Source organism: Parasteatoda tepidariorum, chromosome 9 (assembly GCF_982258835.1).
Source record: "Parasteatoda tepidariorum strain Cologne lab strain chromosome 9, Ptep-v5.0, whole genome shotgun sequence".
In the NCBI taxonomy this organism is placed as follows: Eukaryota; Metazoa; Arthropoda; class Arachnida; order Araneae; family Theridiidae; genus Parasteatoda; species Parasteatoda tepidariorum.
This window is the reverse complement of record NC_141763.1, coordinates 95,959,845-95,986,961: the sequence shown is the minus strand read 5'-3', so window position 1 is coordinate 95,986,961 and position 27,117 is coordinate 95,959,845. Positions and strand designations below refer to the sequence as shown.

Genomic DNA, 27,117 nt, shown 5'->3' with positions numbered 1-27,117 from the left:
TGAAACCGAAAAGAAGATGCAAGGAACATTTAGATAAAAACGCGGAACATCTTATTTATTCTATCCAATAAATGTCATTTTTGGAACAAAAAACATTTTAAAGCATTCTCTGCAAGAGTGACGCCATTTATTCTGAAATTTGGCTAAAAAAATACAGCAGTCTCTTATTTCCAATTTTTAGGGATGCAATAAAGGTAAGAACCTTCGAAATATTTTCTTGAATTTAGAAATTTTAGTTCATTTCTTTACGATTCTTCCTTTCTGCCTTCACTTTAACGTATATGTAAGTTTTATTCAACTGCAGTACATAAAAAATTAGAGAACAGTGTGATAATTTTTTAAAAATTATTAAACGCTGATGCTCGGACTTTTATTAACTAACAAGGGAAACTAGGGAAGTGTGACTCGCCAATTTTGAAATAAACTAGTGGGATGTATGCCTTATGAGGAATGATTTTAGGAGCAACATTCGTTTCGGCCCATAGAAGGTCCTATGAGAGATAAAAAATAATTCAATATATAGAAAAATCGGTATTTTATTACTTCAATTATCTATTCAATTCAATTCTGACTATTAGTTATTGTAATTATCTCATACTCCAATTAATTTTGTGGTACTTTCACGTGCTATATAATGCATATTTATTGTCAAAATTGATTTCGAAAATTTTATATTTCTGCAGTTTTTCAGAAAAACCTGCTAGTTTAATTTAAAAAAAAATTGACATCAAATTCTTTTAATTTTTTTCTTCAAAACATTTTCCAAATTAATCGGAGTATGTAATTGCAAATCAATTAATTAATAATTAATTAATAATTATTTAATAATTAATTAGTTATAAATTAATTGGAGTATGAGACAATTACAATAACTCTACAATAACTAATAGTCTGCATTGAAGTAATAAAGTACTGATTTTTCTATATATTGAATTATTTTTTATCTCTCACAGAACCTTCTATGGGCCGAAACGAATGTTGCCCCCTAAAATGATCCCTCATAAGGCATACATCCCACTAGTTTATTTCAAAATTGGCGAGTCACACTTCCCTAGTTTCCCTTGTAAGAGACAATGAGAATGAATAATTTCAAGAAACTGAGGCGAAAAAATACACTTTTGATAATGTAAAAACTTTATTTAATTCAAAATCTATAAAAGTGGGGGAAAAACGGACTTGTATAGTGCGTTTAAAAATAGTCGCCCATTTTCACGACTCGCCGTATGTGAATTAGGCAAAAACAGATTTGTACAACAAAACGTCACGTAAAAAGAAAAAGTAAACGGAACTTAAAAATCTGGCAAACCAGACGTGTTTTAAAATCCAGATTACGAAATATATTTACCCGTTCTTAAGAATTCGATAAATCCTCTATTGCCGCAAATTGTTGGAACCTTGGTCATATATTTAATATAGATCATGCCAAAATCGTCTCTATCCCTGTCACATCAGCACGTCTTGATGCTTAGGAATCTTGCTTTCATACAATAGACAACTCCCTATTTAATTACACGAGTTCCTCACTAACTCTCATTTTTGCTTGCCTTCCCTGATCTGCGTCTCCCGGCAACTACGGTTTTCTAGCGTTGTGTTTCGTCTTTGTTTTCCATTTTTGTCGTTGGCAACTTTACCTTTTCTTATTCAAATCTGATTTTTCCTCATTCACGTCTGACAAGTCTTCAAAATGGGAGCCTGTTTCGAAACTTGACAACTTTTTAAGTGAATGAGTTTTGGCACGAGATAATCTAATTTGAAGAGTTGCACCAAAAATGTGTTTATAAACGGAGTCTCACGGCAAAGAAATGCTAACAATAAGTGTACTTCGTCGGCTAAAAAACTTAGGTGCATGTAAATTTCTAATTAAAAATTAGATGTTTTAAATTTTAATGTTGCATTTAAGCATTTTTAAAAGAGAAAAATAGATCAACGTTTTTACAAAAAATGCCCATGTAACCATATATATACACATAACTTTTTACCATTCATTATTTAATAAGGTTTAGACTTGAACTCTTACTCTTGGTTTTGGGATTTAAACTAAGCAGACCTAAATAAAACTAAATCAAAGCATACACTATTTTTTTTAAATTAAAACTCATAAAAAAAATTCAAATTAAGAATTCATTTAAAACTTTATTGAAAAGTCCTTATGCGAGTATAGTCAACATTCTTACTGAACCTTACTGCTAGAAGAAAAAGTAAGATTTTGCGAAACCCTGGCAAGCAACATAGAGACGCCTATTCGATTCACATTTAAATTATTCTATTTAGTAACCTAAGTTACATAAGTTTTTTTATTACAAAAATAATATCGTTATGTTATTCTTATCATTGCATTGTCTTTTTACTAACTACATATTTACTTTCAATTAACGGATAAATTTCTGAGAACAGTATTATTATCAGCGATGGATGAAATCGAACGAAAAAAAAGGAAATTTTGGAAAAAGAAAAAATTAAAAAAGTGTATATTGATAAAACTTAAAATCTATAATCTGATCTTATTTTTATGCAAATATATGCAGAAATTCTTAAACTCAATACTTCCAACAAAGTATCAGCTTTATATGATAGATTTAATATTATTAGTGTCGTTAAGGGACAGTTGAATATTTCAACATAACGAAGAGAAAAACGCTCACCTCACAGTTTAAGATTAAATTTAAAATTACTATGCTCTTTGTAAATAGGTGTCTCAAGGTTTCGCGATTTTTCCACTCTCCTCACTTTTACTCTCTCAGTTGCCCTTGTTTCGCTAAATTTTGCTTTTTTTCCCTCAGTAGTACATTTCAGTAAGAAGTTGGACTGTTCTTGCGTAGGGAAATAGCGAAATGTGCCGAAACGGGGAGGGTAAAAGTGTGGTGAGGGGAAAAATCGGGTATCCTTGAGACGTCTAATTAGTTACAAAGAACATAATTCAAAGACCTAATAACATGTTTTGTTGTATTTTTTTCAGCATGCACCAGGGTTGTGAAGTCGAAAAAATGTGATCAAATCCGATTCCAATTGGTTAAAATTTGGGTCCTGCAGGTGAGGAGAATTTTTTTTTTTTAATATACTTATGAAAATTATTTAGACAGTTATTTACAATTAAGTAATAAAAACAGTATGACAGGAATGAATGTTATGACAATCAATTAGGTCAGAACTAATACCAAAATTATTTACATATATGGAAGTTTTTGAACCAATGTTCGACTGATTTAAGAAAAAAAGAAAGAAATTATTGAAAAATAGATATTAATACAATAATTTTTTTTAATAAGATAACTTTTAAATTTATAAATACCAAAACCAAATAAAATTTATCAAGTCCAATTAATTAAAATATATGCAAATGAATTAAATGTATTTATTATTTGTAATAATTTTCTAGTTCCTGAATATTCACTATAAAATTTTTTTTGTCATAAGATTTATACGTGAGCGAGTGAGATATTTTATTGATATCGAGCTCTTTTCTTATAAATTTCGGCCCAATCAAAATATTTTTCTCATCCATAATTATCAAAATTAATTTTTTCAATTGTTGTATCCATATACTATTTGAAAATGAATGTCTGTCCTTAATAGAATCCCAAACCATCCACCCGAGAGCTATGAAATTTGGCATACTGATAGTTGGAATCACGGGAAACGTCACTGTCGACATAAGAACCGTTCAATTGGAACGAGAAAAAGCTAATTTCGTATCAGATTAGTAAATTGCAATTTAAACTGCAGATGATTCTCATTTTAGCTTGCAACTCCAATTAATAGAGAGTTTATAGTACGTTTTTAATAATTATTTATCTTCAGTTATGTGAGTATAAGTAAAATTACCTGAATAGTTTTCGTGGTTAATTGTGGTTTCACTGAATTAGTATTTAGAAAACGCGTGTTCATTTTGCTTATAGTTACGCTTTTTTAAAACGTGTTTTTATAAACCAAAATAAGGAAAAGTCAACGGGAATTTGAAAAAATTAAAGTTGAAGTTGTGCACCAAGTGCCTATGTTGTTGTTGTCGTCGTAGGCCATTAAGGCGATTGTTCTTGTTTTCCAGTGGCTCCATCTATGACAAAGAATTCGATTTCTGCCACACCCATACGTCACACCCGTTTATTGGGCTGACCCATTCATGCATCCACAGATCGTAATTTTGACCCGAATCAGAGAACGCGATCATTTTCTAATTCAGTACAGTCATAGGAATAATTTGTAATGGGAAAATGTAGGACTTTGTGACCTGACAGACTTAGCGCGCACCAGTTAGCGTCACACCCGTTTATTGGGTTGACCCATTCATGCATCCACAGATCGTAACTCTGACCCGAATCAGAGAACGATCATTCTCTAATTCAGTACCGTCAGAGGTATAATTTGTAATGGGAAAATGTAGGACTTTGTGACCTGACAGATTTAACGCGCACCAGTCACCATTTATTACACGGGGAGTCTTCGGCCGGCTGTATTCGAACACCCGCTCTCACGAACGTGAGTCCAGCGCAGTACCAACCAGGATATTCCGGCCCACCAAGTGCCGATTCAAAAGGAAAATTTACGGTGATACGACAAAAACTTGATGATCTCGGGATGGTCGCGATCAATAGCATTTTCTGTGTGCCGAATAATACCGTCTATGGTTTAATTACTTTCAGCTATAATCAAGACAAAAACGAATTTCATTGATAATGCACGTTTTCAGTTACTATTGCCCGCAATTTAAGTTAGCACAATTGGGTACTTGCAACTCGAGAAGAAGTGCCTAACCACGTGATTTAAATTTGATTTAAATAGATATCTGTAAGAGTGTGAGTCAAACATGATTGGCTTCTGAGTCGACAATGCCACGATTTACTTAACGATGACGTCACTTGTAGGTATCCAATTAAATCAATGTGTGCAGTTTTTCGAGATTTCGTTGATGACAGCTGTTATTTAAAAATTATTGGATAGTTTAGAGCTTATAAAAATTTTTCAATTTTATTTATCTAATTTTTGTTTAAATTTTAAAACAGATTTTTGATTTTAATTTTTTTATTTTTATATTTCTTATTTATTTTATTTTTATTGTTTTGATATTTATTATGATTTAGTATTTAGAATGAATTTTCGGTTTCAAAATCTATGAGTTGTGATCTATAGTATTGGGATGTCATAGGTAACTAAAAATGTAAGAAGTGGTAAAAACTCAATTAATTTTTTATTTATTTAAGTTATTTAATTATTTAATCGCAACTACCATTATGGTATACATTGTGGCATACATTGTAAATTATTTATATTTAAAGCGAAAAATTTCTTTGCTAAAAACTAAAAGAAATACGTCAGAAAAGTTGCCAATTTTAACATCTTTTATTAACTTCTTACTCTTTACTAACCGTCATCAATTTTTACATTTTTTCGTAGCCTGAAGTCATTTTTAGTAATAAAATGAAAATTTTGTGTGTGTCTGTCTTTCTCTTACAACTCCAGAACCGTTTCTGCTATCATCCTGAAATACGGACAGTGGTTGCAAGGGGCAAATTCAGCTCCTGCTCCGAAAATTTGTTGAAAATTTCAATGAGTTCATTAGGTAGAGCCATTTCAAAAATAGAATTTTCTCATTGATTTGGTTTTAAATCAAATTCTACTTTTTTTCCTTCAAATATTTTAAAAATAACATTAGTGTTGCTTGATAGCTTATCACTCTATTTGTTCAAAAAAGAAATTTATTGTTTTTTAAATCTTTCATCGTGAGGGACGAGACAACTCGTCTGCCAGGAATATTCGCTGTGCTCTATTGTTGTATTACTGAATATGGTTATTGTTTGCAAATGATGATTATTTTTTAAAGTAAAATAATCATTTATTTGTCTATTTATTTGTGTCCGTTTCATCGCATCTGTTTCTCATCTCGCCACTTTACACGATCAGTTTGAATCTTTGCCGAGAGTAAAGAGGAGTGTAACTTAGGAGGTGAGACAACGCACGACATTGTGGCTATGAAAGAGTTTTAATATTTAATTATTTCTATTCGTTATGTCGTATGAACTAAATGATAGAATTAAACGTCGTAGAGTAGGCGGACTATGTCATAATCGTATTGCTAAAGTTACTAGAAATCTCTCGTTCATTTTGTTCCTAGCTATGCTTTTAGAACGTTTTTCTTTAAAACTCTTCTTTAAAACTTAAAATAAAAAGAAAATATAATTAAAAAGAATAAGTTATGTGCGGAAAGGCGAAATTGATGGAGAAATGGTATTAATTTGTTTGGGAGAATCGTAAAAAATTGCGTATCTATTATTGATGCCAATGATGCTTAATTAATTTTTGATTCAATTAATTTTGGCAATGGATATTCATTGAGGCAAAAATAAATAAATCAATGTACTAAGAAGAGAAATTAAAGGAGAACTGTTATTAATTACTTAGTTAGGATAAAAGTAGAAAATTTACGAACTATTTTTGAAATTTGTAACGTTTATTTTAGAAATATGCATTAATTGTAATCTGAAATAAATTAAGCTGTGTACTCATGAAGCAATATTTAATTATAAATGATTCTAATTCATTTAGAAGAAACATGATACGTGTCAAGACATGCTTATTTAATTTTTTAATTGGCTCTACTGGCATTATGGTATTTGGAGCAGTTTTCATATGTACCTAACACACTAATACAGGTGTAAAATATTATATTTGTATGTTTGGTATTTTTTAAAACTGCATCAATACTGTGTAGTTTTAGTACAGATACTGAGAAATAGGCTTTTACGGCCACTCTAAAAGGGTAAGTATCGAAAAAAATGGGTTGATTGTATTAATTTTTTACTTTTATGAGTTGACCTCGAGCAACAGCATTATGCCAAATGATTCGTAATACAATTGTTTATTTTGATCGAATGAGCTTCTTAAAAACTTGCTTTGCTTAGTCTAATAACTATCAAACAGCTTATTAAGAGGACCTTTAAGACCTGTACTCATGAAGAACTTATCGACCGTACTTCTACAAAGTCTTGGAGGACTATTATCCTAAATTTGCGAAATGGCCCAAGACGAAGAGCGGTGGCTGAATTTCGCTGTCTGTCTAGATCTGTCTAAATTTGGTATCGTTCCTTCCCCGGTATGCACTCTTTGCAGTTCTGGTGAGGACATGAGCTCCATCCACGCACCTTCTCCGCAGCTCTGCACTTTACTGGAATTCTATTACTGGGAAGCAAGAGACATATTGTGATTAATAGACTCTGTTGCAGCATTTTTTGTTTCTGTTCTTATTTTCATTAGATGTGTATGTATGCTGTTACTGTCTATAATCTGCCGTTGGAAAAAAAAAAAGTCTAATAACTTAAAAGGGAGATAAACAGAGCCTGACTGAGGCAGGGGCATGCAAGGCAGTTGCCCCGGGCCCCCACATCAAGGGGCCCCCTAATCGAACAGAAATTTTATTTTACGCTTGATGAACTTTTCATTGCTTTAATGAACTTTTTTTAAACAAAATATCAGTACAGTGTAAAATTCGTCAGGTTTATGTCAGCTTCTTCATTAATCTATCGTATGAACGCAATCTATATTTCGTAAATCCATGACTTTCTAGGGCTGAATTCAGCTAAATTTTTGTAATTACGATGGGAAAATTTAGCCAATCAAAAGCCTGTTTCTTTCACTATCGCAAAATGCGATATGTTTACAAAAATCCAGGCTTCTGATTGGCTTTATTGAGCCATCGTAATTGTGAAAATTTAGTTGAATTCCACCCTAATGTCAATAAGGATATGAATTTTTCGCAGCTAGATGACAAAGTTAACAATCAGAAAGCTGTATTCGGTATGATGGATATAGAATTGTCCGAAAATCAGTAAAATGGACAGAACGATATTTTGTTTGACCTTTAGAGGGGGACTTTAGACTTTATAGTTATATTAGAAGCTCTAGTTATTTTTCTTGCTATCCATAATGAGGTGAAAAACTTAAATACCCCCATAAAGTTCAGTTCTTCATTACTGAAGTCGTGAAACAGAGGGGGGCACATAAAGAAGTTTTTGCCCCGGGTCCCAATCAGGCTAAGTCGGGCCCTGCAGATAAAGGGAAACCAAAAGTAAAAATAGTGCGTGGAGTCCCTCCGCGCGGAAGAAGTTAAACTTCGCAACCTGCGACGTTAATTGTAGAAGAATCAGCAGTCGTAGAAGGATCACTAGTTCTATTCAACGACTCTTTTTCCTGTTCCGTTCGCTTCCGTGCTCTGTAATCACGGTAATATTGTGCATTTTTCCCTCGTCGACCTCTTGAACCAGTGGAAGTGCTTGTGGTTGCCTCATCGTCTCGCCCTGGAAAATGTATTTGTATTAATAATGTATGTGAATGCGTCATAATGTAATTTCAGAAGAGAAAACCTAACAATCAATTGATATTCACAAGAGACGTACCTTAAATCCGTCGCATTGTCCGTGGGATTGTTTTCACTCATTTTTTACAATTTTTATCCACTAAATTTGAAAATAAAAAATACTGCCCTATTAAATTATATGTGTATCAAAACAAACTAAAAAAATATTTATAGAAAAACAATACTTTTATGACTTTTATTATTTTTATGCTAGTGAGAACCAAAACAATATGGAAATGAATGAGGGAAAACTGGATCCTACCACGTGATTTCCCGGCCAATAAAAATGTAGCGTTTAACGTTTAACGCAACCTTGTTGGAAGTCGCATAAGAAGTATAACTTCAAAAACATAATTTGCTTTATTATATGTGACGTTATATAGTTTCAGTTTTGCGCATGATTTCCTCCAGTACTGATTTATTGATTATTTTCTCTTTTTTGAAAGCCCGGTAAGAAGAACGGGTATCCAGCTATTATATAATGTAAAATGTAATTTTATATTATACTAGTTGAATCATTTAACCGTACGTGAAGAAAAAAAATAGAAATGTATGAATTGTAGTTAATATTTGTTTAGTACTAATATTGATACTTTCCTGAATTCAGGGAAAATTTTAGAATATAGGTGGGAGTCGAAATCAAGCTCCTAGTAACGTTTAGAGTCGGAGCTGAACATCTTTTTAATCGACTTTAGAGCTATGAATTCACCTCTACATAGTTAGCTATTTCTCTTTCAGACACAGACAAAGTCTATCTAGATGAAAGGTAGAGGAGTGGACAGCAGACGCAGTTGGGTAGTGGCCATAGCATGTGGAGTAGTATTCTCCCTCATCAACTGTCCAATGAGGTTGGGGGCCCAGTTATTTGTATCTCTGAAAGACTGTTACGGCACCAGCAGGAATGCAGCATCTCTACCATTCGAACTGGCCTACTTCACAAGAAGTATATCAGGTATAATGTTCTGTTGTTGCTTCTTTTACGCGTCTATTAAATACAGGTAGTTTTGTAAGGAAGCCTTTTAGATTCTTCGTAAAAAAATGAAATGGTAGATCTTTTGCTCCAAAATTGACTGCTTTGAAAAAAAAACAGAAAAATATATAGGGTGCGGTACGGTACTTTTATTTAAGTCGCACTAGAGGTGCACAATAGGCTATAGACGACGATCTGGAAAACATCCCTGAGGATGGTCAGGAAACAACAGCATCATACATTCGTCACACCACGTGTTACAGGGAGGACACTTTTATACACTATCCATCTATCCACATATCTTAATTTTGACCAGGACCAGAGTACGATCAATTTACGATCCAGCATCCCCAGAGGTATTGATTTGTTACGGAAATTTGAAGGTCTTTAGGATCAAATTTAGCGTGCATCAGTCAGCATTTTGTGCACGGAAAGTCTTCTGCAGACGGGTATCGAATTTGCGACCCCACTGACATAGGCCCAGCACCCTACCAGCCAGGTTATCCCGGACGTTGAAAAATAGAAGAAAACAGAATGGTTTTTTTCGCATACTGTTTAGGAAATCCCAATTTAATTCTCAGCAAGTTACAAAGTAAATTTCAAAGCGCTTTTAAATAGATGACTCTAACTGAGAAAAAACATAAAGTAATGGTTTCAAAATAGCCACCCATTGCAGTAGCTAGATGGCGTAGTCTGAGGACAAAATTAACGTACCAGCGTGCAAATATTTTAGTTTGAATGATCAGCTGTGGGAACAGGACTGAAGTATTTTTTACTTACAGCGTTTCTGCTACTGGTTCTCACAATACTGTTGGAAAATTAAAGTTTGTCTATGAGCTCTTTGTTTAATTCATTATTTTATTTGGCTCTTAGAATTGGTGGTATAGATTAAATATTTGCGTGCTTTTCAATTGAATTACTTCTGCGTAATCCTTCTCTTCAAAGTTCAGCAATGGAATGATGCTTTTCCTACGTCTCGTCAAGCGTTTTTAAATCTGTTCGCCTCATCTTGGCAAACAACAAGAGGAAAACCAAAGTGTGGCCTTTAATCTTGGCGAGAAGAACAACTGGGGGGGGGGGTTGAAGTAGGTATTTGTCTGAAGAATTATGGCATGATACTTATTTCCTTGTCAAATATTTAGACGTGATTAGTACTGCAAGTCTTCATGCATACTGATAGAAATACAATATCAAATCCCTGTTCTTACACGTTTCAGATATGTTCAAAAATATCTGCCTTTAAAAAGCTAACAGGAGTGCCATTTTAACCAATTAAATGTGATTTATTTCAGAGGTGATGATTTCAGCAAATTCAATACAATTTCAGGCAATTGTTCCATTCATTCAAGACAATATATATATATATATATATATATATATATATATATATATATATATATATATATATATATATATATATATATATATATATATATATATATATATATATATATATATATATATATATATATATATATATATATATATATATATATATATATATATATATATAGATAGATATTACGGACTACGTGTTTTCCGTCGTATAGTTCCTTCATTATGTTTTATGTTGCACTGGAAGCATTTGGCCGAAGTCATATATGGCAACGTTACTTTTAAAAAGTAACGAGTAAAAGTACAAGTATTTTCTCAAAAAAAGTAACGAGTAAAAAGTAAAAAGTTCTTATTTTAATAAGTAACGAGTAAAAAGTACAAGTAAAAGTACAAGTACTAAGCAAAAAAAGTAGCGATTTAAAAGTACATTTCTAGGAAATCGAAAATTCAAAGTAACCTAAACTTTTATTGAATAATATTCTTATGCTCTTTAAAGTTTTTGCCAAATTGTTGTCATTTATTTAATTATTTTTAATTTTGAAAGTTATGGATTTAAATTTATTTTTAAATTCGAAAGAATATTATAATATAATTTTATAATATAATCGTATAATATAATTTTAAAATCAAATATAGTTTTAATTTCAAACTTTTTATGGATTTGCACGAAAAAGAAATTTTATCTATTGATTTTAATTTTTAGTTTATTATTTTTATTTATTTAAATTACCATTGATTTAAGATTGTTTTACTCTTTAAGAGACGCGTTTTAAAAGCACAAGCATAAACAAGGCAAACACAGGGTTTCAGATAGCTTTGTGATCTTTGAGCTAGTAAAAAATAATTGAATGTGCAGTATAAGTTGAAACAGAAGGTATTTAAACACGAAGTTAGCTGTGAATGCATGTATATTGCACATTAATTTTATAAATTAAAAAAAAACATAAGCATTTTTTTTTCAATTTAATATTTTTTTTTTTAGAAAGCTTACCGAGTTTTAGAAAAAATTTCCGTTACAAATACTTGTACTTTTTCCCTAAAAAAGTAACGAAAGTACAAGTAAAAGTACTAAATTTAAAAAGTAACGAAGTACAAGTAAAAGTACGTACTTTTTACTTGTACCGGTGGTACAAGTAACGAAAGTAAAAGTACTGCCATATATGGCTGAAGTTACGACTCGTAACATTTCGAAGCAAAATCGGATAAGTATCTGTGTCGCTTCGTGTTTCCAATAAATTGTATTCACGTTTTTCTGGATGTGCATTGGGTTATTGGTCAAGTGCATTGCACACATTAATTTGCTGAAAAAATCTTTTTTCTTTTTATACCTTCTGTTAAAAATTTTTGAAAATCGTAAGCCTAATTCAGGACATCCCAGAAGAAAAAAAGTTTGTAGATTGTTATGTAATATTTTCAATTAAAAAAAAGTTTTATCGTTTAAAATGGCATTAATTGAAGAGCTTAGTGCATTATAGTCAACTCCAAGAAGTTAGTTTGCATTAAAGAAGGCAATTTTTATACGACGTTTTGATTTGTATTTGTATATATGTATAAATAAAGAAGGCAATTTCAATATGAAAAATATTTTTTTTAAACATTCGTTGCCTTTGTAAGGATTGTAAATATGAATCAAAATTAACTAAAATAACACTCTTTTCAAAACGCTTTTCAATTACTGCATTTTATACAACGATGGCATGCTGTTTAGTCTTATTTTATCAATATTACATAATGCTATTAGTTTAAAGGGACAATATGTTAATTGAATGTTAATACTAATAAAAACTATAACTGTTAATTAACATTTGTTAGGTCCTTTGGCAGGATATTTTGGCGAAAGGATTGGACTGCAAAAAGTGACTGCTATTGGTTGTTTAACATCGGCCGCAGGAATCTTTGCATGCTACTTTGCAAATAATATTATTACAATTGACATATTCTTAGGATTGGTTTTTGGTAATTATTTTAAGCTAATTTTATTTAACTCTAAGTTAATTTTCATTCAAAATACACTTAATATCCTCCTGAGACCCGGAGATTAATATATTTGACAACGTTTGGTTTAATTCTATTATTTGAAAAATAATGCTTTAGGGTTTTTTCTGATTATAGGCATTTCCCAAAAATGAAAAATAATAAGAACTCTGAAAAATTTGATTCAAGTAACCATTCGGACAGTTTTATGACATAATAGTATTCTGATCCTTTCATTTGCCAACCTTCAAATATAAAGGCTTTTGAAGCATTAGTGGAATTTTGCGCTCAAGATTTGGATACCTGTAAAGAAAGCCTTAAGTCTGAACTAAAACTCTGGTATGAAAGATTAAAAAGGATTAGTGAAGACGGAGGTAGTGTTCCAAAAACTGCGGCGGATGCTCTTGAAATGTGCAATAAAGATATAACACCAAACATTTTCAAACTCCTAGAAATATTGGTCGTTCTACCTGTTTCAACGAGTGCAAACGAAAGATCCTTTTCGACTTTACGCCGTTTGAAGACTTATTTACGCAACTCAACGGGAAATAATAGAATGAATGGAATGGCGCTCTTAAGCATTCATAGAAAATTTACCCCAGCTGTAGAAGACATTTTAAACGAACTTGCAAAAAAACCCCGTCGTTTGGATATTACTCTATAAATCAGTAAATTTTTAGTGTGTTTGTATACTGGTTTAATACCCTATTTGTTGGTAAGTTAATTCATTGATTTTCTATGGAATATTCCCATTTATACGATTATTATTTAGGTAGCTGTTACAGTATGAGTAATCATCATATAGTCAGCATATGGAGAAATACTCTATAAATACTTCCTACACTATGAAAGAAGGCTAAAAATTAGATTTTCCCTTTTCGTGCAATAATTAAAAATAGCTTTAATAATTAATTACATTTAGTAAATTGATTTTTTAATTTTTTTATCGCATTTATGAGTCTACTTTTCTTAAGATTCCTAAGTAAAAATCGCCCTTTTTGTCTTTCTGGTTTCAGACTAACATATTACGTTACTGTATTTCTTCTCATTCAACATGAGCTGTATTGTGGAAAAAAAAACAGGCCATCCTGAATAACTTTTGATCTTATAGTCGGATTGTCTCGTGCTAGAACTTAATCTTAATGGCTTACGGAGGTAAACTCAAATTCGCTAATTAATAATTGCATTTTAAAATCAGACGCAAAAACGAACTTTCTCTAAATAAACATTCTTTTTATTCATGAATTCAGATTGCTGACTATCAAAATATTTAACCTTTTGGAATCAATCTGGAAAATATGTTCCCATTAGTTATATGAGAAAAGCAGTTTAAATTTTGAAAGCATAAATGTAAAGTCCTTATAAATAAAATTGTTGCGTAGTTTAAATCTTTGTTGAATTTAATACATTGAAACATTAGTACATTGATACATTTATGAAAATTTTTACATTGTAAGAAATTTGAGTGTATCGCAACACTAAAGATGATGGCAAATATTTCGTGGTAAAAGAGTTCTAGTGAAATATCAAGGATACTTTTTGGTGCAATAAAAAATAAGAATAGTTTTTAGTGTAGTGAAAAACTACATATGTTTTGGTGTTAAGTAGTTGTTACCAATTTTGGTGTTCAGTTACAGGAAAAGTTGAAATGACAATAAGATACACCAAATGGCAGAAATTTCATCTTTTTACCTAATTTTCAACAAATCCCTATTTTTGACGACATATTCTACAAGATCCGTTACTCTCGAAAGCACAGGAAAAATTAATATTATTGGTTTTTTACTCGATTTTTTAATTAGGGTTAAATGTGAAACCGAACGCTCTCGTTTATATTTGTTAGCACTAAAATAACTGTTTTGCAGGAATTGGTTATGGATGGGCAACAGCTGTGGTTCCCGAAATCATCAACCAGCACTTCATTGAGCATAGAACTAAAGGCAATGGCATTGTTTTCGGAGCAAGTGGATTGTCTGGTTTTCTTACACCGCCATTGCTAGTTTTCGTTCTAAACACGTACGGGCAGTCCGCTTCATTTTTAATCATTTCTGGAATCATTCTAAATACCATCCCAGCAGTGATGTTATTAACCAAGCCAGATGAGGAAAAGGTACCTGAGTCAAAAACAACTGAAGATAATTTCGAAAATCAGAAACTGGCGAAACAAAAAAACACAGATTCAGAAACTGCACACAAATTAAACATAGACATGTTTAAGGAAAAGAATATTTTAGTTCCTAACGATTCCCACCACAATCAAACTCCAAAGTTGGAAGATACTTTTTCCAAGGACACAGACAAACATATCCTTTACAATCCCTCATTCACATCAGTGCAAAACTCCACCAATAATCTTGTAGGTCAAAGAAATGAATTCGATTCTACAAAATTAAACTCGACTCAAATAAATCGACCCATTCCAGTTGCTAAAATTATTGAATTGAATGTGAACGATTTAACCAATCAGCTGACTTCAGTGGGTGGAAAAAACATGTATTTTAACCCAATCGATTCTGTTCCTAAAGACAAAGCAGAGACATCTATGTGCGAATCCATTAACATTTTATGGACGCCTACTTTTTTACTCATAACATTTGTTCAAAGTTCACATTTCTACATTATGTACATGTTTTGGACCATCACCGTTGATATAGTCAGAGACAAGGGAGTGCAGAGAGAGTTGGAGGTATATTTTGTGATGGCCCTCTCCCTTTTTGACACCATAGGACGATTCTTCTTAGCGTGTGTCACCGATTGCACGCGTTTGACAGCAGCCCATTTTAGCTCCGTATGCTTTGCAATGATTGGACTGTCCTGTCTACTGCTAGTGTGGGTATCGGGATTTGAAGCAACTTTATTGGCGATCTGTTTACTTGGACTTATAGTCGGAGGGAATACAACAAGCCTTCCTGGTATTGTCAATGGTTTCATTGAAAAGGAGAAGCGACCACTGGCAATGGCTTCCAGACTTCTAATGTATGCACCCATGAGTTTTACCATGTCTCCTTTAATAGGTAAGAATTGTTGCTATTATTACAGTCGCTACTAATTTAGCAACTCCTTTATTGCTACTAGCTAGTTTTTCCTGCATCGAAAATTTTTTTTCCTGCTCTCTTTTTGCTTAGCTTTTAAAAGTAGTTTTGAGTTTTCAACTACAGTGCACTCCCAATTATCCGGGTTAATCACCGGGACAGGTCGCACGGGCAATCGAAAAACACGGATAATCCGAAAACTCATTTTATTAAAGAAAAAATCAATATCAATACAAAAAATATAAAAATTACTGACATTTGCTTGCTGTATAACATCAAACTAGGAATTTTCCTTTAAAAAAATGTGTAATGCGCCATATATTGTCGCATATTTTACGAACCGCATTAATGTCACCGTAATCAAATACTCCCATATAAACTAATAAAGTTTCCACAAGGCAGCAGAAGGAGAAATTATATTTCCCTCATTTACTACAACTTCTGCATTAGTTACTATCATCATTATTTGATTTAACAACATAACGATGTCTTCATCTGCCAAATACTGGAAGCCAGGCTCGCAAGCATCACTTTGAAACCAATCTTCTAAATTTTCTTCATCAAGAATTTCGAAACCTTCGATTTCTTTTGCTTGTTCAAGAATACTATTATCATATTCTTCTTGAATATCTGAAGAAGATTATTCAACAAGAGGTATCATCTTTCTCCACGATCGTGATAACGTAGACGATTTCACCTTTGACCATGCTGCTGATATTCCATATACTGCAATACAATAACGAATATTGTTTCCAAAAATTGGGTAGTGTTATAACTTCATGAATCAAATTTTTTTAATCTTGAAAATGTTTCTCTTTAAATTTTTTTTTGACTTCGGAATGAGCACGGATAATCCGCAAACCGGATAATCAGCGCACGATAATCGAGAGTGTACTGTATATGGAAAAGGAACGAATTTACGACAGTGATAGGGACTAATATAAGATGATGTATGAAGTTCATAATAGACAGTTGAATTACCTTTTGCAATTTCTTTTTTAAGGCTTAGGGCCTCGTAATCGTAATCTATAGATCTGGCTATGGCTGCAAAATATCTAAATATTCCATTATCATAGAATTAATAACATAAGAGTATATGGAATTGAACTACTTAAGAAATATTTGAAAATGAGTTAATTCCAAAAAAAATGTAGGGAATGCACGAATTAACAAATGTTTAATCTGCGTCTTCTCAATAGCCTCCGTTCATAGAATATACGTAGGGGAAGAAGTTTAGCTTTCATTGACGTAATGTAAACTTTTCCCCAAGGTTAGGTGTGGTCCCTGCGTATAAAGGAAACACACAATATTTAGGGGCACAACAGCAGAGGTTCTATAAACGGGTTTGCACCCTCCTCTATTTTTAACCAATACTGAGAAAGGGGAAGCTTTAGGGGCGAGGAAGAAAAATTCTCTTTCACATCGTTGTCTCGTTCTGTATTTTTAAACTATTGATAAACTATACTGTTACTTATTTTACTTATCCTCTACGTGCCTTTGGGCTCTAGCATATCCCTCCAACGCCTCCTGTCTCTAGCAATAGATCTTGCTTCCTCCCAGCTAGATATTCTAGATTCTTTTAATTCGCCCAAAAACATGAGCTGGATGGTAAGTCTGGGTCTTTCTCTTGTTCTTTTACCATCAGGGGCCCATGTAAGCGCAACAGATGTAATTTTTTCTTTGGGCATTCTAAAGATATGTCCGAGCCAGCTCCATCTTCGTTTTTTAATTTCATCTTCTATTGTTTTTATTTTTGCTTCCTTTAATAGATTTTGACTTGATAGTTTGTAAGGCCAGCTATACTGTACTATTAATTAAAATGTTTCTTTGAGGATACATGTATATCCTCCCCGTTAGTTAAATCTGCTAACACATTTTGATATAGAAAGAAAGAATAAAATGGCGGGAAGCAAGGCACCCAACCATGTATGTAGGGTTGTCCAACAATTGGTTTACTGGTGACGTACCTCCTGACTGCCGCTTTGCATCATATGCGCATGCGCTGCAACTTAGTTCAAACGACACTTTGCAAAAATTTGAGTATGTTCTTCACCCTGTAAGTTGTTTTTCTGGGATAGCGTACTGAATCGAGCAGTTCCCTGCTCCCAAAAATAACGAAATAGTATAGTCGCATAGCATGTGATGAAGGCGGAGCCAAGTGCCAACTCTTGGTGAACAAGCTATATTCAAATTATTAGGGTTTACATTGTAATAAATCACTATTTGTAGAGCAAAAAAAAATGCTTGTTTTATACAATAGAACATATTTATTTTAAAAAAATACACAAAGCAATGTTGTTTATTCTTAGTTTTTTTAGTAATATAATTTATAAGAAGTAAGATTCTCAAGGGTAACGAAGTAAAGCGCACACACATACATTATAGAATACCTTATTAAATCATAGAATTGAATCATTTTATGTACTTTAACTGACTTTTCTAGTTATTTTATGAAATGACGGATTTCACACTTTAACGGTAACATATACACAAATTCTTAATTCATAATTTTTTAAAATGAAATTAGGTTACTAATCAACTAACACGTAGTACAGAGAGAAATATTAAGATAATTTAATTTCAAACTGAGAATAATTAATAATATTTCACAGAGACTTAAAAATAAAAATATAATCATCTTTATTTAACAACTAAAAACAAATGTACACATTTTGATGACCGCCACCTTTTGTTTTGGTCATGCATGACAATACTTTTACAATCGTTACTTGTTTCGTTAACGAAAGTAAAAATAAAAAGTACGTACTTTTATTTTATTATTTTTTTCTTTTTTTTGGAAAATGTACAAGTATTTGTAACGAGAATGTCAAAAGAAATTGTTATTTTTTTCTGAATTTCTTCAAAAATTTTTATCGATAAAAGTTTTTTGAACTGGTTTTTTAATTCAAAATTTTTTTAATTTAATAATTTTTTAACTATTTTTAATTATTATAAATAAAATGAATAATGTATAAAAAATTATTTTTCAAATTGTTTTCCCCTTTTTTGAATTTTACAATCTAAATATTTAGTTCGTCATATGATTAAGTTAAAAATAAAACTTTTGTGCTCAATCTTTCATTAGTAACAAATTAACGACACATTAAAAAATTGTCACTATTTAAAATTCAAATTTTTTTTTTCATTTAGCTTTTATGAGAAAGAAAGATAATTTTTAATTTAAGGAATTTCAAGAGGTTACCTATATAGAAATACATTTTTTTAAATTTTTTTCTATTTCTTTAAACAAAAAATAATTTTTTTTTTTTTTTAATGGCGGGCACTTGGAGCTATTGTCCATTGGCCACAGAAAGTGTTAGAACTGCTAATTCTCTTTTCGTTACCCAGTGGGCACCTGTGGCGAAGCCACGGCGGTGGAACAGCGTCGCCCACGTCACACTACCACAACCCGTTTATAGGGCGGGTCACATTCACACACAAAGGAGAAAGGACATAGAACACAGATAGAGGGAAAGAAACATCCATGCCTTGCCCGGGATTCGAACCCAGAACCTTACTGATGCAAGGACAGTTCCCTGCCCCCTACACAGGCTGGTCGGCAAAAAACAAAAAATATAATGTTATAGAATTCGTTCAAGAAATTAATTGATTACTACAAATCCCGAAATTAAAACAAAATTTCTAGGATTTTGCAGTTTAAAAATTTATTTAATTTAAAACTTTTTTTGATATGCAAACATTGAATTTTGATTTCTTTTTTTTCCTAGATATTTTCAATGTTTACTTTTTCAATGAATTTTGTAACGTTTTCCTACATTTCAAACTTTATAAATTTAAAATAAAATTAACTGCATATTCTTTCATTTTATTAAATGAAATTTTAGATTACTTTGAATTTTCAATTTTCTCGAAATGTACTTTAAAATCGTTACTTGATTTGTACTTGTACTTTTTACTCATTATTTGTTCGAATCAAAAGTTTTTACTTTTTACTCGTTACTTTTTAAAAGTTATGTTCCCATGTATGGTTTCGGTTAATGCAGTGAAGACTTTCACTAACTCTCGCCAACATGCATTCAAATGTAAACAATCTATGGACGATATTCAAAATTCTTCAACTGCAAATCGGTATTTTCGGAAGTGAAAATAATTCTCGTTTGGAGCAAATAGTGAGTGTTTGGTGTAAGCTTATTCCATTTTAAGTGTTTAGATTTAAATTACACCATTCAGTTGTCTATGAGAGCATGATTTGGTGTTAACCTCGATTAAGGTGCTTTCACCCACAATTTTTTGGGTCGATCAAACGCATATTCGGAGACATTTTACTCCTTAGTTTCTATAGTGTACTGTACATTCATCATGATTACTTCAGCGTTCGAAAAATCACAGAATTTTTCGTGTCCTACCGGGGATCTTAAATAACAGAATTCATGCTCATGTGAATTTTACATTGTGTTTGATTGCATATTAATGAAATGAGCGTACTAATTTTAAATCGGTCGTACAAAATGACATTTAGAATACTATATTTACAGCAACATTTCTAAGGAAATAATCTAATATAGACAGTTTAGATATACAGAATAAATTGTCTATATTAAACGTTTTCTATTCAAACTAAACATGACTATAAAATAATAATAATAATAATAAAAAAACTGTAAATTACTAAAGAATAAATCCATCTAATCTATTTTATATCTAAACCAGTGTTTCCCAACCTTTTTTGTGCCGTGCCCCACTCAAGCCTTTCTAAAATTCTTATGCCCCCCTATGACATAATTACACATAATTTTTAACATTAAGAAATTGAATTGTTCACATAAGAAACTTAAATGATAGGTTTCACTGAGAAATCTCTTGAAAATTGTTGACGAAGCACAGTAAGTAAAATTTCGACTTATAATGAAAAACTAAAATTCAAATTCGAATTCAATTTTCTATAATAATTTAATATTTTAATTTAGAGAGATCCTTGCGCTTGCTGCACAGAGATTTTATGTTAGTTTCCAATTTGGTTAGCTTCAGCCTCAAGTCTCCCCACTGTGTTATATCCAGGCGATTTCCTTTTTTTTTTACCAGTAAATCATTTACAGCACTAAGTCCACATTCAGTTAAATATGAAGATGGAAACAGTAACAATAGTTTTTTTTGCATATTTGGTTGAATTTGGGTATTTGATTTCTGTTTCCTCACAAAGCCATGCCATCACTCCTTTTATATAAAATAAAGTTCTAACTGACTTATCATTTTGCATTTCTGAGAACTCTTCTTGATACTGCATATTTCATATAACAGACAAATGCACTAACATTGGCTGCATCATCCGTGTTGAAAAATCTATTTGTTTTAAATCAGAAAATCTTTCTTTTAAATCAGCCAAAAGAATTTTCAGATTATCGGCAATAACAAGTAAAAGCGGCATCATTTACTTTTAATTTTTGGGGACAATTAAACTGATCCAAATTTTTGTTTTCAGACTTAACTCAATAAGGGTAATGAAACCAAATATCTTCGTTTTTGTATCAACAAGAGTTCTATTTGTTCCTTGAAGTTGCTTATTTAATATATTTAGTTTTTCAGAGATATCGGAAAAATAACTCACAAATGCTTTACCTACGACTGTGAACAGATACTTCATATCAGGCTTGTCGCTTAAAAAATCACTAAGAGTCTCAAGCAGTTCCATGAATCTTTTTAAGCAGTTCCCTTTAGAGAGCCATCTTACTTCAGAGTGAAGTAAAAGTCTCACATGGTCTGCATTTTGTTCTTCACAAAACAGCTTGAAGAGAAGCTCACATTTGTCATTAGCTTTAATAGCATCGATACACTTTATTACTGAATGTAAGTACTTCATTTAGAGCAGGAGAGATGTGTCTAGCTACCAAGTTTTCCCTATGCACAACTTTATTCCCTATGCAATAACACAATGCACAAGAATCATTTCTGGATTCTCATCTTTCATCAATTTTAAGTAGCAATTTTTCTTGCCCATCATATTAGGAGCACCATCTGCAGCACAAGATGTTATATTTTTCATTAGTATATTATTGATATCTAAGTAGTTTTTTAGCTTATTATATAATATCTTTGGAGGTAGTGGTGCTTTCTAATCTTTTACAGAGCAACATTTCTTCAGCAAAATGCCCTTTATCAATATATTTTACGTAAGTTATCAATACTGCCACACTGTCTATCAAAGTTGATTCATCAATTTTCACTGAGAATTTTCTTGTTTTTAGCTTGTCAACAAGTTGTTTTTCAACATCTTCACTCATTTCGTCTATTCTTCTTCTAACAGTATTGTTATTGAGTGGCATAGCTTTTACATCTTTTTCAAGAACCGTTTTAAGAAATGCCGATATTGACGGTTTTATTTAATTCTCTCCTATAGTTTGATTTCTTCCAAATTTAGCGATGAATAAAGAAATTTCATAACTAGCCTCAAGAATACAATTATGGGTTGAAGTGTGAGCAGTAAAAAAAGACTTTACTGTTGCATTGCAGGCATAAAGGACATAGTATGGTATTGATTTCTATCACTGAATGTTGCGAAACACTACAGAAGTTGCGACGGGTCATTCAGATGCGAACGACTGCATTGTTTAGCGAAATTTTAAAGCGTCAAGGGGTCTACGCGGAGCCTGCCATATGCCGCAGGGAGGTTAGTTAACTTGACGACGCCAAAAATCCAGTTGATATTTTGATCTCATCAAACGAGTTTATAATATTCATTGACCGAATTATTTAAGAATTTGCTTTTTTTCTTACAATGTTGGCACCGAAATCTAGCATTGTATTTAAATGGCCCGGAGCAAATAGGTAAAACTCTTGTCGAGTCCATTTTCGAATTGCCCCCCTTAACAATCAAATTGCCCCCCAGTGGGGCGTGGGCCCCACGTTGGGAAACACTGATCTAAACTGTCCGTATTAAACGTTTTTTAATCAAACTGAACATGACTATAGAATAAAAAAACGGTCGATTTCTGAAGAATAATTCTGTCTCATTTTTTGTACATCTGAACTTTATTTATTAAACTTTTTTAATCAAACTAAACATTAGGAATTAAAAAAAGCTGTGTTTCGTACTTATAAAATTCTTATTTAAGTTTATTAAATTCAGCAACAATGAGGTCTTATAAAATTTATTCAAATTGTTTCTCCTCCTTGTTGCCGCTATTTTACTCCATCCGAGATCTTAACAACTTTTCTCAAAATTTAAGAGATGCTTAATTTGTATTAAGCACCCCTTAAATTTTGATTTAGGGGTGCTCAGTTACACCCGACGGGACTTCAAAGGATAACAAATACATTCCAAACAGGAATTGCCTAGATGGCTCAGGGCAGTGTTTCCCAAGCTTATGACTTTTGTGTACCCTTTCTAAATTTTTGGTAACGTAGTGTACCACTAATAAAAAAATGAATGAATTTTTTACTATAAAAAATTGCACAAAAGTTAAAAACCACAACTGGCTGTTGACACCACTGATTATTAACTTTTAACTCTGCAAAAAATAGCTAATAGAAAAATACGCAATCGTAAATTTTCATGACTAGCTCTGTTTTTAAATAAACATTTTTGAAATTTTTGTTTGTTGCAAGATATTTCTCATAAGAACGTGTACCCCCCTGGGTTACGTGTACCACCCTTTGGGAAACGCTAGCTTAGGGGATAGAATGTTCGTGTCACAATAAGGTGTACCGGGTTCGAAACCCAGCGATGGCTGGTCGATGCGAATTCTGCATCTGGCTCGCACCGACCAGCGGGCATAAAGTATCCTCAGTGGTAAATGGATCATGGTTTAGAGTCCCCTTGCCGTGAGGCTAACCGTGGAAGGTTTTCGTGGTTTTCCTCTCCGTGTAACGCAAATGCGGGTAAGTACCGCGGGTAAGTACCATCAAAAAGTCCGCCACGAAGGAAAATTTCTTCCAATACTTGTTCTAGAAGCACCCTTGTCTTCTGGATTGGGTTCAAAATTACAAGTTTGTGGAATTCTCAACCTTAGTAGTCGTAAACCCAAAAATTGGGTCAGCTGTTCTACGACGGTTGTAAAATAAAATACCTCGGGTATACAGGGCATATCATTTTTGGGACTTGGATCATTTATAGAAATTTGAAAAAATAATAAGCAATGAATAGTATTTAGAAATAATTACAGTGTTATGAGTATAATACTATAATGTTTATTTCATTGAGATTAATTAAAAAGAAAAAATTACTTCCAAGTAATATTTATAATAGGAAGTAATTCCTGCAAATATTTATCTATTGTATTTTCTTAGTATTCTTCTCTCTTATTATTAAGTGTGTGATTTTAAATATTTTTCCAAATAAAAGGCATAAAAATTAAAAGTGATGTTTTTTAAATAAAATAATCGAATGATATTACTATATATATTTTTTTAATAGCGGGCACTTGGGGGTTGTCCCATTGGCCACAGAAATGCCAGAACTGCTACTCTCTTTTCGTTACCCAGTGGGTACCTGTGGCTAAGCCACGGCGGTGGAGCAGCGTCGCCCACGTCACACAACCACAACCCGTTTATAGGGCTGGTCACATTCACACAATCACACACAAAGCAGAAAGAACATAGAACACACACACAGAGAGAAAGAAACATCCCTGCCTGAGCAGGATTCGAACCCGCGACCAGCGGCTCCGCAGTCAGGCACGCTAACCACTCGGCCACCAGGTCGGCATGATATTACTATAATACGCAACATTTTGTGATAAACATATTTAAAATGGTATCTAACTCACTAACCATTTAATATTAATTAAGCAGTAAATAAATATTATTAACTTTTTTCGATAAGCTTTATGTAAAACTACCATATGTAAAACTGAGTATGTGTAAAATAGTATCTACTCAACATATGCACTTAAAAGCAATAAGTACAAAAAAAAAGTAATACTTGGAATATTATAGCATATACTACAATACTAGAAACTCATTATTCTTACTACAACTTATTCTTACTCATCTCAGGGAACGAAAAACATTTAAAAGTTTTTTTCAATAATCTAAAAAATGATAGTTTGCGGTAAAAATATAGCTCTTAAGAATCTTCCAGGTCTTAAAAATGGACCACATTTCTGTTTTTCTTATTTGAATGCATTCTATTTAAATGATCTTGTAGCTGAGAAGGCTTCGCTACTTAAATGTTTTTCGGCAAAGGTTTTACATTATCTCGTAAAAATAGACCTACTGATGCGCCAGCCAGGTGGCTGAGCAGTTAGCTCGCCTGACTGCGAAGCCATTGGCTGCGGGTTCGAATCCCGCTCTGGGCATGGATGTTTCTCTCTCTCTGTGCTGTCCTCTGTTGTGTGTGTGTGATGTGTGAATGTGGCCCACCCTATAAACGGGTTTGTGGCAGTGTAGCTTGGGCAGTGTTACTCGCCTCCGTGACTTTGGTTCACAGGTTTCCACTGGGTAACGCTAAATGAGTAACAATTCTGGCATCTTCTTAGGCAAAGATTCACATTCAGAGCCTGCCATTGAAAAAAAGATAAGGCAAGAAAAGAACTACTGATGCTTATGTGCCTAAAATTCTACTGTAATTATACATTTTAGGGTTACTAAATAACAAACAGTTGGCTACTTTGCGCCAAGTTGTGTAAAAGAACAATCTAGGTGTTTAACAGCACCAAGAATATTCTTGGATTTTGGTGTAGTGCAGTGGTCGGCAAACTTATTAGCCAAAGAGCCAAATATGAACATTACAACAATTTTTAAAAAAAATTGGGAGCCAAATCTGCTTCTTTAGTAAACTTTTATTACACTAAATAAAACTAAATTTCATACTTAATAAATATTTATTAATGCGAACAATGCCCACTACTTAAGAAAAAGTATGCGCGGTCATGCTTGTGGTACCTTTGTATCACACCGGAGTACGCCATAAACATACGAATAATTTCAGCCGGTAGCTTGTACATGATGGTTTGTGTTAACGTTTACGAAAACTAATAAAATTAAACTCGATGTTTGTTACGTATTTTTACAACAATATAAAAATTTAAATACCTATCCATCTTTTAACTTAAACAAAAAATTATACATGTTCTCGATTTATAGAAGAATTTTAATTTATCAAAAGATATAATTTTTTTCTTACCAAGTTTTTTTTTTTAAATGAAAATATTATTGCGCCTTCCGTGGATATTTGTGATAGAGCCGCACTTAAGGAGCTAAAGAGCCACATGCGGCTCTGGAGCCGCACTTTGCCGACCGCTGGTGTAGTGGAACAATACTTGGGTGTAAGAGGTAAATTTTCACCCGACCCCCCCCCCCCCTGTTTATAAGGGTATGATGGAAATCTGTTTATACTCTGGTGTTAAGTAGTTTCTGCCATTTTTGTTGTACACATACACGAAATGTTTTTACTGTGTGGATCATGTGACCGGATATACTCCTTTAGTACCGCTTTTGGTATAGTTTACGGTTAGAGAAATATTCGGTCCCAGTGCTCTGGATTATATGACTGGATGACTCTGTTTGCAATGCTTTACCGTTTAAGACCCTAAAATTTACGTACGGAACCACACTTGGAGTTGAAAACTATCTAGAAGATCTTATTTCTCAACCATAATTTCAAAATTATTTGAGGGTTTAAAAAGAAGTTTTCCAGGGCGAAAAAAAATAGTCCCGCTTTTTCTTGTGTCAGTTGCTAACCTTCGAGTACTGAAATCTGAAGGACAGTTGTTGATTAAAAAACAAATCACTAATGAGGTAAATTATGAGAATTAATTATTATAATTGATGTTAAGCTGATTAATATTCTTTTCCATCACCAGGCTACTTCAGAGAGGTCCTATCTTCTTATAATGGTCTTCTCTACATTATGATGTCCATGTGTTTTGCCTGTAGTATTGTTCTTCAAATCCTGTCTCACATGCACAACACACGAAAGAAAACTGGACAATTCTGCTGAAGACTCATAGAGTTTGAAATGATAAGACATTGCTAGCAGAAAAACTTAAATATTGTATAAATGTTTGTCTTTAGATTTTGTATATGAAAATATTATTAATAATTAAATAACTATTTGTAATGTTTTCCGTAAGAAGCTACGTTTAAGTGTGTTTTTTAAAAGTCTTGTAAAAAATAAAGTAAAAAAAAAAACGTTTGTTATGGATGTCAAGTTATAATTTTTTTCTTTATTAACAATTCGTTAGAGTTGACAACTTCTTTCTGGATGTCCAACTTAAAGTTACATTTTGTTCTGCTGCCTAAAAATTCAAAGACATAAAAACATGTAACTTTTACGGTGCTTAAAGAATTTACAGTTTGTACGATGGAATAAAAAATGTTTGTCGAGCGTAAGCGAGCAGGGGGTGGAGCCTCCTAGTGCTATATATTTAGATAAAATATTTTGTATCAAGTGCAGTTGATTATTTTTCAAACCCAAATAATCGAGCCGAGGTGGCTCAGGGGATAGAGACTTCGCCTCTCAATGAGGTGACCCAGGTTCAAATCTCGGTGGTGACTGTTGACAC

The 27,117-nt window shown here is 32.6% G+C and overlaps 1 protein-coding gene across 2 annotated transcripts; it reads left to right on the top strand.

Annotated features, from left to right (window-relative positions):
- Window positions 1-62: 62 nt before the first annotated feature.
- Window positions 63-26,743, top strand: LOC107437538 (uncharacterized). Of its 2 annotated transcripts, XM_016049590.5 has the most exons (6): window positions 63-194; window positions 2,957-3,030; window positions 9,083-9,296; window positions 12,462-12,605; window positions 14,489-15,637; window positions 26,416-26,743. In XM_016049590.5, the coding sequence occupies exons 3-6, from the start codon at window positions 9,104-9,106 to the stop codon at window positions 26,550-26,552; spliced, it is 1,623 nt and encodes a 540-aa protein (XP_015905076.3). In that variant the 5' UTR covers window positions 63-194; window positions 2,957-3,030; window positions 9,083-9,103; the 3' UTR covers window positions 26,553-26,743. The 2 variants fall into 2 exon arrangements, with proteins under 2 accessions (XP_015905076.3, XP_071042531.2); XM_071186430.2 differs by lacking the exon at window positions 2,957-3,030 and having other exon boundaries at window positions 109-194; window positions 26,416-26,697.
- The last annotated feature ends 374 nt before the right edge of the window (window positions 26,744-27,117 follow it).